The sequence below is a fragment of the Momordica charantia genome (assembly GCF_013281855.1).
Source record: "Momordica charantia cultivar OHB3-1 chromosome 4 unlocalized genomic scaffold, Mcharantia_2.0 BLBB01000004.1, whole genome shotgun sequence".
Taxonomy (NCBI): Eukaryota; Viridiplantae; Streptophyta; class Magnoliopsida; order Cucurbitales; family Cucurbitaceae; genus Momordica; species Momordica charantia.
The window spans coordinates 2491078-2505424 of NW_028275162.1; the positions used below are offsets into that span (position 1 = coordinate 2491078).

At 35.0% G+C, this 14347-nt stretch overlaps 2 protein-coding genes across 7 annotated transcripts; one reads left to right on the forward strand and one right to left on the reverse strand.

Moving 5' to 3' along the window:
• The first annotated feature begins 2205 nt into the window (after positions 1-2205).
• On the forward strand, positions 2206-5824 carry LOC111008010 (Pentatricopeptide repeat (PPR) superfamily protein). Of its 4 annotated transcripts, none has more exons than XM_088122304.1 (6): positions 2206-2789; positions 2880-2998; positions 3508-3687; positions 4285-4341; positions 4640-4704; positions 5088-5311. In XM_088122304.1, the coding sequence occupies exons 1-6, from the start codon at positions 2658-2660 to the stop codon at positions 5126-5128; spliced, it is 594 nt and encodes a 197-aa protein (XP_087978430.1). In that variant the 5' UTR covers positions 2206-2657; the 3' UTR covers positions 5129-5311. The 4 variants fall into 4 exon arrangements, with proteins under 4 accessions (XP_087978430.1, XP_022136279.1, XP_022136278.1 ...); XM_022280587.2 differs by lacking the exon at positions 5088-5311 and adding an exon at positions 5318-5824 and having other exon boundaries at positions 2215-2789; XM_022280586.2 differs by having other exon boundaries at positions 2215-2789; positions 4631-4704.
• Positions 5825-6830: 1006 nt separating this feature from the next.
• Positions 6831-13972, reverse strand: EMB2762 (CCAAT-binding factor). Of its 3 annotated transcripts, XM_088122459.1 has the most exons (16): positions 13519-13972; positions 13304-13396; positions 13149-13222; positions 12806-12879; positions 12648-12699; positions 12029-12126; positions 11666-11733; positions 11449-11550; positions 10413-10471; positions 10151-10325; positions 9566-9739; positions 8345-8501; positions 7702-7759; positions 7518-7623; positions 7168-7343; positions 6831-7088 (listed from the first exon to the last, which is right to left on the reverse strand). In XM_088122459.1, the coding sequence occupies exons 1-15, from the start codon at positions 13864-13866 to the stop codon at positions 7173-7175; spliced, it is 1809 nt and encodes a 602-aa protein (XP_087978585.1). In that variant the 5' UTR covers positions 13867-13972; the 3' UTR covers positions 6831-7088; positions 7168-7172. The 3 variants fall into 3 exon arrangements, with proteins under 3 accessions (XP_087978585.1, XP_087978584.1, XP_022136138.1); XM_088122458.1 differs by having other exon boundaries at positions 6831-7343; positions 13519-13970; XM_022280446.2 differs by having other exon boundaries at positions 6831-7343; positions 12806-12867; positions 13519-13968.
• Between the last annotated feature and the right edge of the window lie 375 nt (positions 13973-14347).

Consider the following 14347-nt stretch of genomic DNA (forward strand, 5'->3'; position numbering starts at 1 on the left):
CTCTTTTTATATTATAAAAACAGAAAATTTAATCATTTCAAGGCACTTTCCCTCGGAAACAATAATCATTTCTAACTTCCAATAAGAAGTCTCGAATAGAAAATGATCCCATTGCTAATGTTAGAAAATGAAATAATCGAGCATCTTAAATAACTTGCCAAACCGTTAAAGTAGTGGTAAATTTCGCGAATAAAATGGATCTTATAAAAGTTCAAAAATATATATATATATGTATATGTATATATTTCCATTTAGCATAGAGAATAAAACACAAAAGGAAAAGGAAGGAACCTCCGCATGTCACATGTGGGCATATGATGTATGAAGGTTCTTTCTTTTCATGGGTGAAAGAAGCTCCCTTTTCCAAGCAATGAGTTTTTTTTTTCCTTTTTTTTTGTGACATATAAATAACACTGTCAATTAGGATCCAATATATCATTAAAACAACACAAATTAACCAGTCTTACAAACTACATTTCTAGAGCAATTAACCAAAAAGTAAGATATTGACACGGGACATAGACGCATTAATTAGTCTGGATCCTTACCTACAAATATTAATAGAGCTATATGAGTTGGATAAATATCAAGGTGGGGAATTGAACCTACGACTTTAAAAAATGCAATATGCGTCTTATCCCCAAATTTGTGTTCGAGTTGACGAAATAATAGATTTAAATAATATTGGATTTATAAGAAATGCAAAAAAAGTTTCACATTAACTACAGAATGAGAATATCATAGGTTTGTATGTGAGAGAAAATATCTCTATTGTGACAAAAACGTTTTAAATTAAACAAAAAATAAAGTCGTGAATGTTATGTTCAAAATAGACAATATCGATATCATATGATGTGAAGGTAAACAAATAAATTTTTTTTAGTACAACATGTGGGGATAGGGGATCGAACTCACAACTTCATGATTGGAGGTATATGCCAATTACGGTTTAACTATGCTCACTTGGGTCCTTAACAAATAAAATTATAATTACTTTTTTTTTTTAGATTTTAGAAACCAAATTCATCCGCCATAATACACACTTTAACAAAAATGAGACAATAACAATGTTTCATCATTTGAGAAAATAATATGGGTTTTCGATAAAAAAAAAAAGGAAAAAAGAAAAAGAAAAAGAAACCGAATATTGGTGGTGAGATTTGAGAACGTGTTTATTTGGTTGCCGAACATATCGAAACAAATCCCGGCCCTCTTGCCAACCCAAACATGAACCACTACGAGCATCAAATAATCACATTTACTCACAAGGGAATAGTTCACGTATTTTCCACGTCCACGTAATTTTAAGATATCTATTTTATTTTAGTTATTTTTAGAATGTTTATTTTAATTTCTATACACGTAATAATCAAATTAACTATTTTTTTGATTTTATAAATACAAACCGTAAATAAAAATTGTGAAAGCGAGCATAGCTCCCCATTCAGTCTCGTCTTCAAACTAGTAGGATTATTGAGTCGGTAACCGTTGCCACTCTCACCCATACAAAAATTAAATGACGATTGCTTAGAGTTAGGAGTCCATAACTCGCTCAGAATTAATATCGAGTTATCTAGTCACCATATGAAAATATTAATCTATTAGTGGCTGTAGTTGGAAACCGATGTTAGTGAGTGGAAAACCTCATGGCTAGTAGTTAGTCCACGTATCTTCTTGATGTAAAATTTGGAATCAAAACGACCCCAAAATCGAACAACTCAACTTCCAATATTGGGTTTAAGGACATTTCATATTTCCGTGAAAAGTTACCTAATATTTGGCACCGATCACAACTTTGAGCAAATATGTCTGCATCTCCAACTTAAAAGATTACGAGTTCGATTCCACCATGGACTAAAAAAATAAAACGTAAACTGTTCGGCGCCGACCAGGGCTCGACCCGTTGGTCGAGCCCACTCTCTCCTCTCCCGTTGATTGAGGTGCCCGAAGACAAGACTCCTATAAATAGAACCATTGGCTGAACTCGGGTGTACATTTGACGAGAACCGAAGATGTCAAATTTCCAACATCAACATAAACAATCTCCACTTATAAATACAGGGATAAAAAATATTTTAACTTTATTTATTTAATGTCAAATTGTTATTTGGAACGGAAATTTCTTTTTAATATCGAGATTAAAAAGAACTGTTTCACATGGTCGGTAACTTCAAATTCAGCCGTTGGAGACCCAATCTTGCAACCAAGCCACAGAGCCAACCGCACCGCCATTTCTCACTCTTTGCCGCCGCAGCCCTCGCCGGCCGACAAGACGACGATACTTCTTCAATCCACCTTGCCCCGCCGTGCCGTCAGTCAGTCGCCGACGCCATCTCTCGCTCCTCGCCGCCGTAACCTCGCCGGCGAACGCCACCTTCGCAGATCTGTCTTGCTTTACCGCCGCCATAGAAGAAGAAGACCGCAACACTACATAGAAGAAAGAGGAAAATCAACGAACCGAACCGATTCGGTTTATAAACAAGTTTCGGTTCGGGTGTGAAAGATTGGTTTGTCGATTTTGCAGAAACCGAACCGAACCGACAGGGTATCATTTTTTTGGCGCCTAGCAAAAACCCCAATTTTAAACCCTGATCCACAGCCGTTCTTTTTTGTGCTTGAGGGATCGATTTGGAGAGAGTACTCTGAAATTCCAATCTATGGAGGCCATGGTGAAAAAGTATCAGCAGAGATTCAGAAAGTTTAAGGACGAAATGGATCGCTGGGACGAGCTCCAAGTTTGCTTAATTTCGCTGTTCAGAAACGCTTCCTTCATCATCGGGAGGTTGCAGGTCAGTCTTAGTTCTTATTTAGCTATACGTATAAATATTTTTTTTCAATTGTAAATTCAGTACTAGAATCTTCAAAAAGTTGATTGTCAGATGCTTCAAGACTCTAAGAATTATGGCAGTCTGTCCGGCATAGATGGCATTGTAGACGCGCTATTGGCGAAGCAGATGGAATCCTTGCAACTTAATTTCTCGTCTATTGAAAAAACAATGTAAGTTTGTGTTCGTTTCGGTTTCTTTTCTTGCTTCTTCTGCGTGTGGTTGGTAGGATATGCTAGAAAACGAATCGGATAAAATTAGAATGTACAACTCCGTATTTGTCCGAGTTGTTATTCGATCCGATTTTTGTAGTAGATGCAGGCCAGCAGTTATTGGTAGGCCGACAATTGCTTTCTAAAAAGTCGAATGCTTAGGTTATGGCGACTGTTTCCAAGGCGGTTTCTTCTTTTTCAGATTAAAAATCGAGCGTATATCTATTTAGTAACTCTTCCTTTTGTACTTTTTCTTGTTTTACTTGAGTGTATTTTCGAGTAAAGTAGTTTCTGGGTTTGTAGATAATTGATTTGTGCAGAATAATAGTAACTTTGATCATTCAACATAGTTCGTATAAATAATATTGGAAACGAAAATATAAGATGGTCTTGGAAACAGTCCAAAGGATCCCTTAAAATTCTTCTGCTATCTAGTTTTCATCAACGAAGAATCTGAACAAATATCTCAGGGAAGAACTTGGGAATGTTGTCCGATCGATGGAGAAGATTTATCGTGATGGGAAGCAATTAGTCAAAGGTGGTTCCAATCAGCCATCAATAAAACAACTACAGCAAAGAGTTGGTTTAAAACCCAGTATTGAAGATTGCTTGAATGGGTTAATGCTTCTATGCGACATGCACCGCACTGAGTAAGAATTTATCTGATCTCGTTTTATGTGATGAAATCAAGTTTGTCAAAAAGATGTGTATTCCACAGAGAAGATAATTAGTCACTTCAAAGTATTTAGTCCATATTGTTGAACATTGATCTAACTTGAGTTACTGAGGACATTTTCCTTGTTTCACTTTAATGAACTTGTATTTGTTCCAAACACCTGGATTTATCTGCTTCTGCTTCCTCAATCTGATGGAAGCGCCTTAATCATGGGGACAATGATATTTTTCTTGTCTAAGCAGTATAGATCAGAAACTGATTGTGTTAGCAGAAAATCAACTACATATGAAAGTCAGATTTATATCAATTATGTTGGCTTCTTTATTTGTTGTTCCCTTTTCTAAAAAAATACGTGATATTTTTATTGATTTCTTAATTATATATTCTGATCGAAGCTTATGTTATGATACCTACATTTATGCTGTACATGCACGGACTGTATTATTTGCCCAACTTGTAATTTTTGTATTTCACTGTTTTTTTCCAATAGATTAACTTTATCATCCCATTTGCCAAGTTCTTGAGTGAATGTGTTGATCGGCTTTTAATGGACCTGTTTCAATTTCTTTAGGTACCATCTTAAAGAATCTGTGGTCTCAGCACTTCCCAAACTTTTCTGGAAAGCCAGGTAACTTTTTTCACCTCAGTAATTTCATATCTTAAAATGATTAGGTGGGATGAAACTTCTAATTGTAATTAAAGCACCAACGAAATTGTTCATGTCAAGAAACACTTGTTTTGGAACTTCAATTTCCTTTGATATTTGTATATGCAATATCCTTTTCTCACAATGCGCTGAATGACTTCATACATTATTATTTTTTCGTTTTCTCATCTTATACGTTCCCCCCTTATTATGTTATTACTATGGTCATTTGTTCCCCTCTGAAAAATATTTGCTCTTCTTTAATTGTTAGTAATCACAGTGCCCAAGATCTCAGTTCCTTGCAGCAACTTTTGATAGATCAGCCTAACATCCAGAAAGAGGAAGGTTAGTGATGAATAATTTTTTCAGCACTTTTATTGATGAATGTGTAATTATTAAGTCGAGAAGTATCAAATTATGGAATCAAAAGAACCACGTTTTCAAATGGGTTTTAGCAAATGTTGTTGTCCCCAAGAAAATGTCAACCTTCCATTCAATTCTAGGTCCAAAGTTTGCTTTTACTTCCATTATCTAATGGCTTGTTGTGTCATGGACCATTTTTTTGGCTTTTCCCAACTTATTATGAAGCACTATCTTGAAGTAGTTGTGTGGTCCTGGCTTTCAAGTGTCCATTTGCCATTGCAGAGGCAAATCTTGCCTTTTCCCTTATCTATGGACTATGGTGTCTTTTGTTGGATTTGAAATCTCATGTTCCGTACTTTCTTCAGTTTTATTGTTCTGCACTTTCCCTTCAATATACGACAAGTAGCGCTTTCAACTTGGCTCTTTCTCTTGAGGTTGAAGGTTCAAATCCCTGTACCCCAATTTGTTGTACTAAAACAAAACAAGAACATTGAAGAGGATAAGTAACAATATTTTAGTCTACATAGTGTATTGATTTTGTCGTGGTATTTTCACATTACAAATTGACTTAATTCTCGTTCCTCTTTTATTGCAGTTGAATTCGTCTTTGATACCATACTGGTCGTGGAAGCCTAGCTAATCAAACAATTCAAGAACGTTTGATTGTATATATATGCTTTCTTCTGCAGGCAGCTAGTGATCAACCATCATGAAGAATTGAAGAGTAGAGTTTCTAGAATGATTATGGGTTTGCCTCTTGGTGACCATAAAGGACCAAGTCATGATGGTCATCTATTTAGGATTTAATATCTTACGAGTGGCAATCAAATATAGTAGAATTCCTCTCTCTCCACTGTTGTAGGTTATTTTATTTTAGCTTTAGAGTAGAAGTAAAAGAATAAGGGAGAGAAAAAAAAGACTCGGACAAGGGAGAAACAAGGATTTTTTTTTTTTTGGACGGGGTCTTTTTAGTATTTGGAGAGTTTAGAATTAGAAATGTGAAGTTTTTTTTTGTTTTGTTTTTGTTTTTTGTTTTAATAGAGATTATGCATTTGGATTTGAGTGGGTAACGAATTTCTCAAATGCAAGGGGCGTTATTGTACGTGCGATTGAAAATTGACTCGGCTTTTGTCCATCATTCCCATCTGGTGCCGTAAGAATAGATAAAAGATCAAATATTGCCAAATAGATGGCCAAATTGAAGTAGAATTTTTTAACAATACGAATTTGATCTAAATCATGATATCATTATTATTATCAATTTTTGAGGCTCAGATTTGAATTAATCTTTCCAGGTTTAAATTATATTTTGATCTTAAGCTTTTGTTCTTATCATGATATAAATGACGTACATGTTAATTTTTTAGAATGATATAAATCTGAATATTTTATTTTTTCTTTATCAAACTGAATCTATTAGACTATGGTAGGTTGAATTTTTTTTTTATTGCTGTCGTATATTTCAATAATAATTTCTAAAATAAAATAGTTTAGAAAACATTCGGCACAAAGTTATGTGATTGACAAATGATTTTTGACATGATAAAATTATTTAACTTATGGTTCATGATTTATTAGACAATTTTTTTTATTAACTTGCAAACTTATTTAAAACAATTTATTGTCTAATACTTACACAAATTTTATTAAAATATTAGATAGATTAGAAATCTAGTAGACTAATTAAAAGTTTTAAACTTGAAAGTTAACAAAGCATTTAATTTACGATTATTTTTTTTTTTAAATCTCCATTACTCTAATAATACCAATACATAATTTCAAATAATTATTTATCCAGACACCTATTTATCAAGCAAATGAACGAAATAGACTTGCGTTCAGTTTTTTTTTAATCAAATAATGTATAAAGAATTAATGAGAAACTAAAGATAAATTTTGGGCCAAATTCAAGACAGACAGAATTAAAATCTCTACAAGTTCCAACATTGCACCATATCTAAACTAATTATACCAATACCTAGCTCATGATCCAATCAATTATTGACTGAAGTTGAATTCACTAATTATATTTAACGATACAATTTCAATCAAAGTAGCATACCGTAGCAAACTACTTCAGAAGTTGTATTAGAGAGGCGCCAATGAAATTTAGCTAATGATGGATGATCAATGGATTGCCTGAATAAATACAGCAAAAATTGTACTAAAAAATAGAGTTAAAAGGAGAAAAAAGACAGCTTAAATTTCACTTTTTGGTAATTCAGTTAGGCCACGTACATGGGAAAGATGCAAACGACACCTACCTCTCTGGAGGCGATAATCCAGGGACCTGGCATTTGTGATATAGATGACATAAAAAATTTTGATGCTCTTACCGTAATTCAATGCTTCCTGGAATGCAGTCCCTTGATAAAATATAGAAAATACAGTCACAATGTGTACGCGACGGGTTTAAGGTGGCTGATGTGAAGGAGCTGGAGAAACCTGGGTTACGAGCTTTCTATGCGCTGTCTTTTCGCCGAAAGATGATCACTATCATCAATATTATTCTCGCTGTGTTTGTGATCGAAACTCCAGCCAGTGAAATCGGACTCCGAGAACAAGGTGGTGGGGATTGCTTGGTAGAATGCCAGAGGGACTCGTTTCATTTTCTTTTTCAACTGCAATCAAAGACACCATTCAAGAGTAATGATAAATAAAATTGGATCCGTTGTATTTGTAGGGAAGTCACTATAGAACAACGGGATTAGGCCTGAAAATAATTCTTTTCCTCCGTTCCAAGGTATCAAGCAGAATTGTTTATTAAAATTAATTGACAAAACGATGACACTTACCTCTTGCCCGAGTATTGTAGCGTATGAACCAGCAACAAAATCTTTAACATCAATTTCAGTTGTTTTCGATCTCACGGTCAGATCATTCTCCAGCGACAAAACTAGCCTACAAGAACATAAAGATTAGTTTTCAGCACATGATCCAATCTAATAAAAGTTGGAGGATCAATATTAGACCGCATACCTTGATACGGGAGGACAATAGTGATGTCGAAGACTATCGATTTCCCAAAGTGAACTTCCTGTTACAATAATTATTGTTAATAAAGGTAAATATTAGATCACAAAATTAAAAATTAAAAAATTCACACCACCACATGTACCAAAAGAAAAAAAAAAAGATCGCCAGTAGCATATCTTGGCATGGATATTTAAAAAGGCATGGCCCCATGATATTCATCAGCAAACCGGGATTGTAAAAGAGATAATCACATGCCACGCAATTAACTGCATTTTCAGTCATTAAATATGACAAGACTTCAAATGAATTAAAAGAACTTGTGTAATCCGTTCAAATGAATTACAAGCAACTCTTGACAAGTTATGGCAATGTTAATGGTTCGTCACCACAGTAATATATCCACCTGTCTAATTTTGCCCCCGAGATTAGAGTGAAAATACCACCAATCTACGAACTCAAGAAAAAAAAAAGGACCAATCTAGCACCCCTAAGACTGGAGTATTCTCTCCTATTCATAAACAAAAAGATTCCAGAAAGGTAAACAGTAATTCATTTATTCTAACACAATACGCATCCTCCAAGGGATGGTTGAAGCTGAGAACCTGAAATTTAAGTGAAGAGTAGGTTAAAGAAAGACGACACGTACTCAAGGCACTAGATTTAATAGGATCAGTTTCCTCGTAGTTAAAATGATCGATCCCTGGCTTCCTGTTGGGTGCATCTGCATCAACACCAGAAGCATCCGTGCCTCTAGCAACCTCTTCATCTGTTGATTCATCTTTCTTACTCTCGTTAATATTTTCCTGTCCACATAATACAAACATTTTATCCAAAAGAATACAGGAAAAGTTGATGCAGGTTGTAGAATCTATCTACAACAAGAAGATCAAAAAATGAACTCACTTCAATCAAAGCCAATATCCTTGAGTCAAGGACAGTTCTCAAATAGACATCCAAATCCACCCATCGTTTCAGGTTAAGGTAATTAATTATTACGGGCAATGGCTAACTTTTGATAGATGCCTTGCAGACCACCTATTTTCGGGGAATCAGAAAGATTTGAATAGTATTTGATGTCACGTCAGTTGTGAGAAACAAGAATGAGGAGCTTGGAATAGGATTGCTGGAAAGCAGATGTCTGTTTTGGAGAGTATACCAACGGGTTTTGAATGACTAGGAATGGAGAGCATAGTGCTTGTTTTATGGGAGTAGGATTTGTAAAATGTTATTTAATAATATTTTATTATTTACTATTAAAAATGTAATTATGTTTTTTTACAAGTTAACTAATATACTTATTAGCTTTTAATTAATTAATGCAATAACTTGGTAAACGTGAGGAAGACTGCCCTCAAAGTGTGCTGAATTAGGATGGCAATGGCACAAAAATCGCCAAATCTGATGGGTTTAGGAAGCCCAGTTCGATGTACCTCCCCCTCCTAGTGGCATCCTAGGATGTCGGTATTGTATAGATTCTCACCAAATGAACGGTGCAACTTAGATGGCCATTCATAAGATTTTACAGATCCCACCAAGGGAACAAGTCCTTCAGATTTCTCTTAAATCCATAAATATAGGTATCCATCCACTATGGGCTAGGCTACACTACTGCTTTCAAATTATTTCCATCGTGTAGGCAAGTAATCAAGGACGCACATTCTATATACCATAAGAAATGTTAATAATTAAGCAGGTGAGGTTAAGAAGAAATTTAGATTGAAACGGAGCTAGCTACTAATATAAAATGGCTTCCAAATTAAAAAAGAAAAAGCTATTAATATAAAAAGTAAGTCCCTAATTAACCAGCAGTTTAAATTTTGCAAAGCTACCTATTGTACCCAATCAAAAGAATAAGAAAAATAGTTACCCGGTGAACCAAACAGTTGATCGAGGGATGCCTTCGTAAGAGATTGTGAATAAGAGCTATTATGACCAGTGCTCCTGATGGCGGAACAACAAGTGATAGCCTACTCAATTTCTTAGCAAAAGCAGCAGCCAAGTATGCTGGAAGAAGTGGTGACTTCAAGCAAGAATCAAGAAGCTGCCAATAATGGAGTCAACATGTTAGGAAAACACCTTGAAATGAACTATATATTTAGAAAAGCATTAGTCATATTACAACTTGGTTTTGATCGATTGCATACAGTACCTAGAACCTACATCTCTTTCTATATACATAATAGATAAACTGGAGCAGCTTCAATAGTTAGTCATCTCCTCGGCTCAATCTCTCCTTCAACAAAACTAATACTATCTCTCAGAATTAACTCAAAATAGGTGAGACGGGCAACCAAAAAGTCTTAAAATTAGAAGATGGTTCTACTCTGTAGATGAAGAGCATTTAAAATACCAAAGAGATACTTGAAATCAACTATCCAATCCAAACTCCTTAAAACATAGATGATTTCTTTATAAATAACGCAAAAAGAATTGGCAAACCATTCAAATTTACCTGAAAAAACTTGGCCCGATGTTTAGCCATGAATATTGAAGGAACCAACAGAGCATAAAGTTTTTCATAGAAGTTTGGATACTCTAAACCATATTTTGTCATAAGAAGGTAGAGGCTGCTAAGAGCCATAACACTGACAACACCACCAATATCATAGGATTTTGTTAAGAAGTCACTGCATTAAATTTGGTAACAAATGTGTCAAATGAGAAACAAGAGGTTAATTTATAAGAGAGAACATACAAGAATGATTATCAATTACCATAATATGATTGGATTAGAAAGATAAGGAATGACTTCCTGATCTAGAATAACAAGAACCTGAGTAGCAAAAGGAAAAGGAACAAAATATTAGCTGATAAAAAAGCCCAAAGAAGATATAAAAGAGTTATCATGTATAGACAATGGGGAAGGTTGTTACACAGACAATCAATAAAAGATCTTCTGAATAACCATACCATGTATTAATGAAGAACAAATGTTTGAAAAAAAAAAGATGATAGGTTTCAGACCAACCATGCAGTATACCTACAATGATACAAGAGCACATCTATGCAGAAACGAAGAAGAAACCAGGATTATAAAATGAATTCTTGAATTATTTCACGCATTACCTTGTTCTTACCCCCATTGTACATGGTTTGTTTTTATTATTCTTAAGAACACTAGAAATTTCTTTCTTCTCAAGCTAAAGGCTATTATTAAAAATAACTCAACCAAAAACAATACGAAAAACGTTATATGTATTAGAATACCAATTATTTTACAAAGTTGAGAGATTTTTCTTTTTTTTTTTTTTTGGATAAGAAACCGAACTTTTCATTGAAAAAAATGAAAACAAAACAGAAATACAAGGGCATACAAAAACATAGCCCCAAAAAAGGAAGCCAGCCTAGAGAATGGACTTCCAATCCAAAAGAATATGACCTAACTGATAATTACAGAACAAATTCGAAACGGACCCCATAAAGAGACATTAAACCTTACGAGGTCTCAAACAAACTCCCACTCTCTTTCCAAGTTGAGAGCAATTTTTTAATACAATTTTCAAACAGAAAATTTTCCCTTCAGATCACAAGGAAGCAGAACCGTGTCGTTCGAAATTAACCACATCTCCCTACCCCCAAAATAAAGTAACTAAATAAAAGTTCAAGAGAAGTAATAAATACTGCCAAAAACAGTATTTTGAGTAGTCAAGTCAACTATAACAGGTGTCAACAAAACCATACTATATAGACTAATTTCAGTAACATCGAATGCCATTATACAGAGAAAAATATCAGAAGTCGAGTGGTTACCTCCTTGTACACATCAATAGGAAGAGGTAACCTGAGAAATGAAATCCATGCTCTTGTAAATTTTACTTTCATTCTTTTAACAATCTTCGATGCTGATAAAACCTGAAGGACGTCGTTAAAAATCTTCGAGGAGTAACAATGAAAGAATTCAACATAGCCAATCCAACACTGAACAGATAGGGTAAAAAAAGATGAATAAAAAACAAAATGTGAAGACCTCCTTGTCATTTTTCCCCATCTTAAGCTGCTTTACTTCTTGATTGTCACAAATCACTTTGTCATCACCTTCAAATGGAATAATAAAGATCAAAACTAAAAATATTTCTTTATGCTTCCACAAAATTTGAGCAACAGTCAAATATAAATGATCAAAACACCCTTTGTGAGGTCTGAGATGTTAAACTCAATATGTAAGAATTCAACATTTATGCATATAGTAAGATTGATAGGAAATGACGTAGCTAATTGCATCACAAATGGAGGTTGCGTGAACAAAAAATTGATCTCTACGTACTGATTTAAAATTCAGAATCAAAGGATAAATATCTATAAGCTCAAAAACAAAGTCCATGGAAATTACCTGATTCAACCCACATAGTGTAGTCAGATATTTGATTTGAGTTTTCCAAAGGGGGAATGGAGGATATGATAGAGTGCACAATGTGAATTAATTCCACTCTGCACGGAAGAAGGTAAGTTTCACATATTCAATCAAACATCACCACTGATGAAACATCTTTAGAAAAGATTTTACAATCTAAGTGCCTTTATAGTATCGTCCAGTGGGGATGATGCAAAGCACAAAAGCAAATATATTCCTTATGATCTAAATATCATATGATCTGAAAATAAATTTGAAGAAATTGCACTTCTCTATTAAATTAACTAACATATGTTGTGCTCCCTTCTCTGTAGATGAGGGGTAAATACTCCCTCATCAGGGAATTCCCCCATTCCCTAAGACAAAGTAGACCGACTCCCTCCCTTATAATATATAGGGGTCAGTGGAATGTTAATATTACTTGCCTTTCAGGAAAAAATAACCCTAGCAAGTAGCAAAGTCATATAAAGTTTAATGATTCCAGCCATGCCCATGAGAAGGAAAATGCAATTAAACATAATAGAGAAAATGTGCAAACCATGACACAAAATTGAAGGGAAGCAGTTTAAGGACAATTTTGAGATCAAATAACATTTACCCTTCACTTGAATGACCACCGTCATCATCATTAACCCTCACATTTCCATCACCTACAAGGAGAAGCTAGTTTCAGTGAACGAAGCCTTCAAAAAATAAGAATAACACAAAATGTCAAAATAAACAGAAAGAAAGCACATATGGAAAAACAAAATGTACCAGACATGTACTCAGCCTCAAAATTCTTGGCAAGCTTTTCAATGCTGATATATGTAAAGTAACTGCACGGGTAACTAGCATGTTAAAATAGATCTGTAAGGCATTCTAAAACATGCATCTCTTAACCATGAACCATAGAAAAGAAACATTCCACCAAAAAGTTAAGATAGTGCGAATGAGGTAATACACAAAGCAAACGAGGATGGAAATATTTTACACGTTGAACTAATAAAAGGAATTTTATAATGACATGTAGGAACGGGGTTTTAAGGGCAGAAGAAAATGAACAACAACAACAAGAATGCGGACATAGAAAACGGTAAATAAGTCAAGAAAACCATACCGGACATCGAGGTGATAGAAGTACTTCTTTACAAGCAAGGCTATGAGAGTATTAACTGGCGTCGTAGAATGAGCCTACAAGTAAGAGCGGGCATTAAAGCCGAGTAGATTGCAGAAATTAAATGCAGCTCTTGTGCAATTAGCAAAGTAACTTACAATAGTCTGTAGAAACTTGTGATATACAGCAGAGTGAAATTTCCCCTTGTTGCCGACTTTAACAAACTCCATAATCGCATCCAACACAATCTCCTAAATCACGCATTAAAACAGAAGAAAAAACCGCACGATTAGACTGAATGAAAACAAAACAACAATGCAGCTAATAAACAATATACGAATTAAGAAGCACGAAAGGCTCTTGCTATTGCTACCTTGAGAGTGTCATCGCAGTCGGAAGAAACCGCCACATCGATGAGCGACTTGACGAATTCATCAAACTTGGAACGGAGCCAGGTCTGGTATATCAACTCGGCATCATCGAGAGGGTCGTCGGCGGCAGCAGGCTTGGAAGACGACGGGAGCGAGGGGAGGACGGTGACGAAGAAGGATTGGAGAGAGAGGAGGGCTTCGAGAACGTAGTGAGGAGGAGAAGTGGGAGAAACGAAGGTGAGGAGGAGAGGAAGGTTGTTGATGTGAGCTCGAGAGGAGAGGAGTTGGAGGCCTAGGGTTTTGAGCTCTGAAAGCGTGTGCTTCTCCTTCTTCGAGAGAACGGACGCCATTGGAGCTCGTACGAAGGAAGCGCGCTAAAACCTCTCGGCGGGAACAGAACTGTCACAGAACGCTGCCTAGGTTTTTCGTTTTTGAACTAGAACAGTTGACCTGTTTGTATGCGGGGCGTGGTATTCCTATCGGGGATGAGAATGTAAACCTGAACCGGATTATGATACCGTTGGCGCTTGGTTTTTATGTTTACATCCAAACACAGCCGGAATATATGCTTTGACTAATTATGTTCGATTTAGCAATAGTGATTAAATATTTTTTAATGCTAAAATATAATATAATATAATTTATTAGATTCGTCTCTCTTTAAATTTGTACAACATTAGATTGATCCTTTCTACCAGAGTAATGTTTTTTTTCTTCGTTTGATAAAAAGATATGCGTGTATTTAAGGAATGTTGAATAATTGAAGCCTTTTTAAATTAAAAGAAAATATTGCAAATATGAAATTGTTTTAGAAGTTGAGAGGTCTCAACC

Bases quoted from the DNA above. Each gene is read 5' to 3' on its own strand.
- LOC111008010 (XM_022280586.2), top strand. From the start codon at position 2,658: ATGGAGGCCATGGTGAAAAAGTATCAGCAGAGATTCAGAAAGTTTAAG. The intron at 2,790-2,879 runs GTCAGTCTTAGT...GTTGATTGTCAG, and splicing joins TCATCATCGGGAGGTTGCAG to ATGCTTCAAGACTCTAAGAA. The intron at 4,705-5,087 runs GTTAGTGATGAA...TACTTTCTTCAG, and splicing joins TAACATCCAGAAAGAGGAAG to TTTTATTGTTCTGCACTTTC.
- EMB2762 (XM_088122459.1), bottom strand. From the start codon at position 13,866: ATGGCGTCCGTTCTCTCGAAGAAGGAGAAGCACACGCTTTCAGAGCTC. The intron at 11,551-11,665 runs GTCTTCACATTT...GACGTCCTTCAG, and splicing joins TGGGGAAAAATGACAAGGAG to GTTTTATCAGCATCGAAGAT. The intron at 7,344-7,517 runs GTAAGTGTCATC...CTTTGATTGCAG, and splicing joins CTACAATACTCGGGCAAGAG to TTGAAAAAGAAAATGAAACG.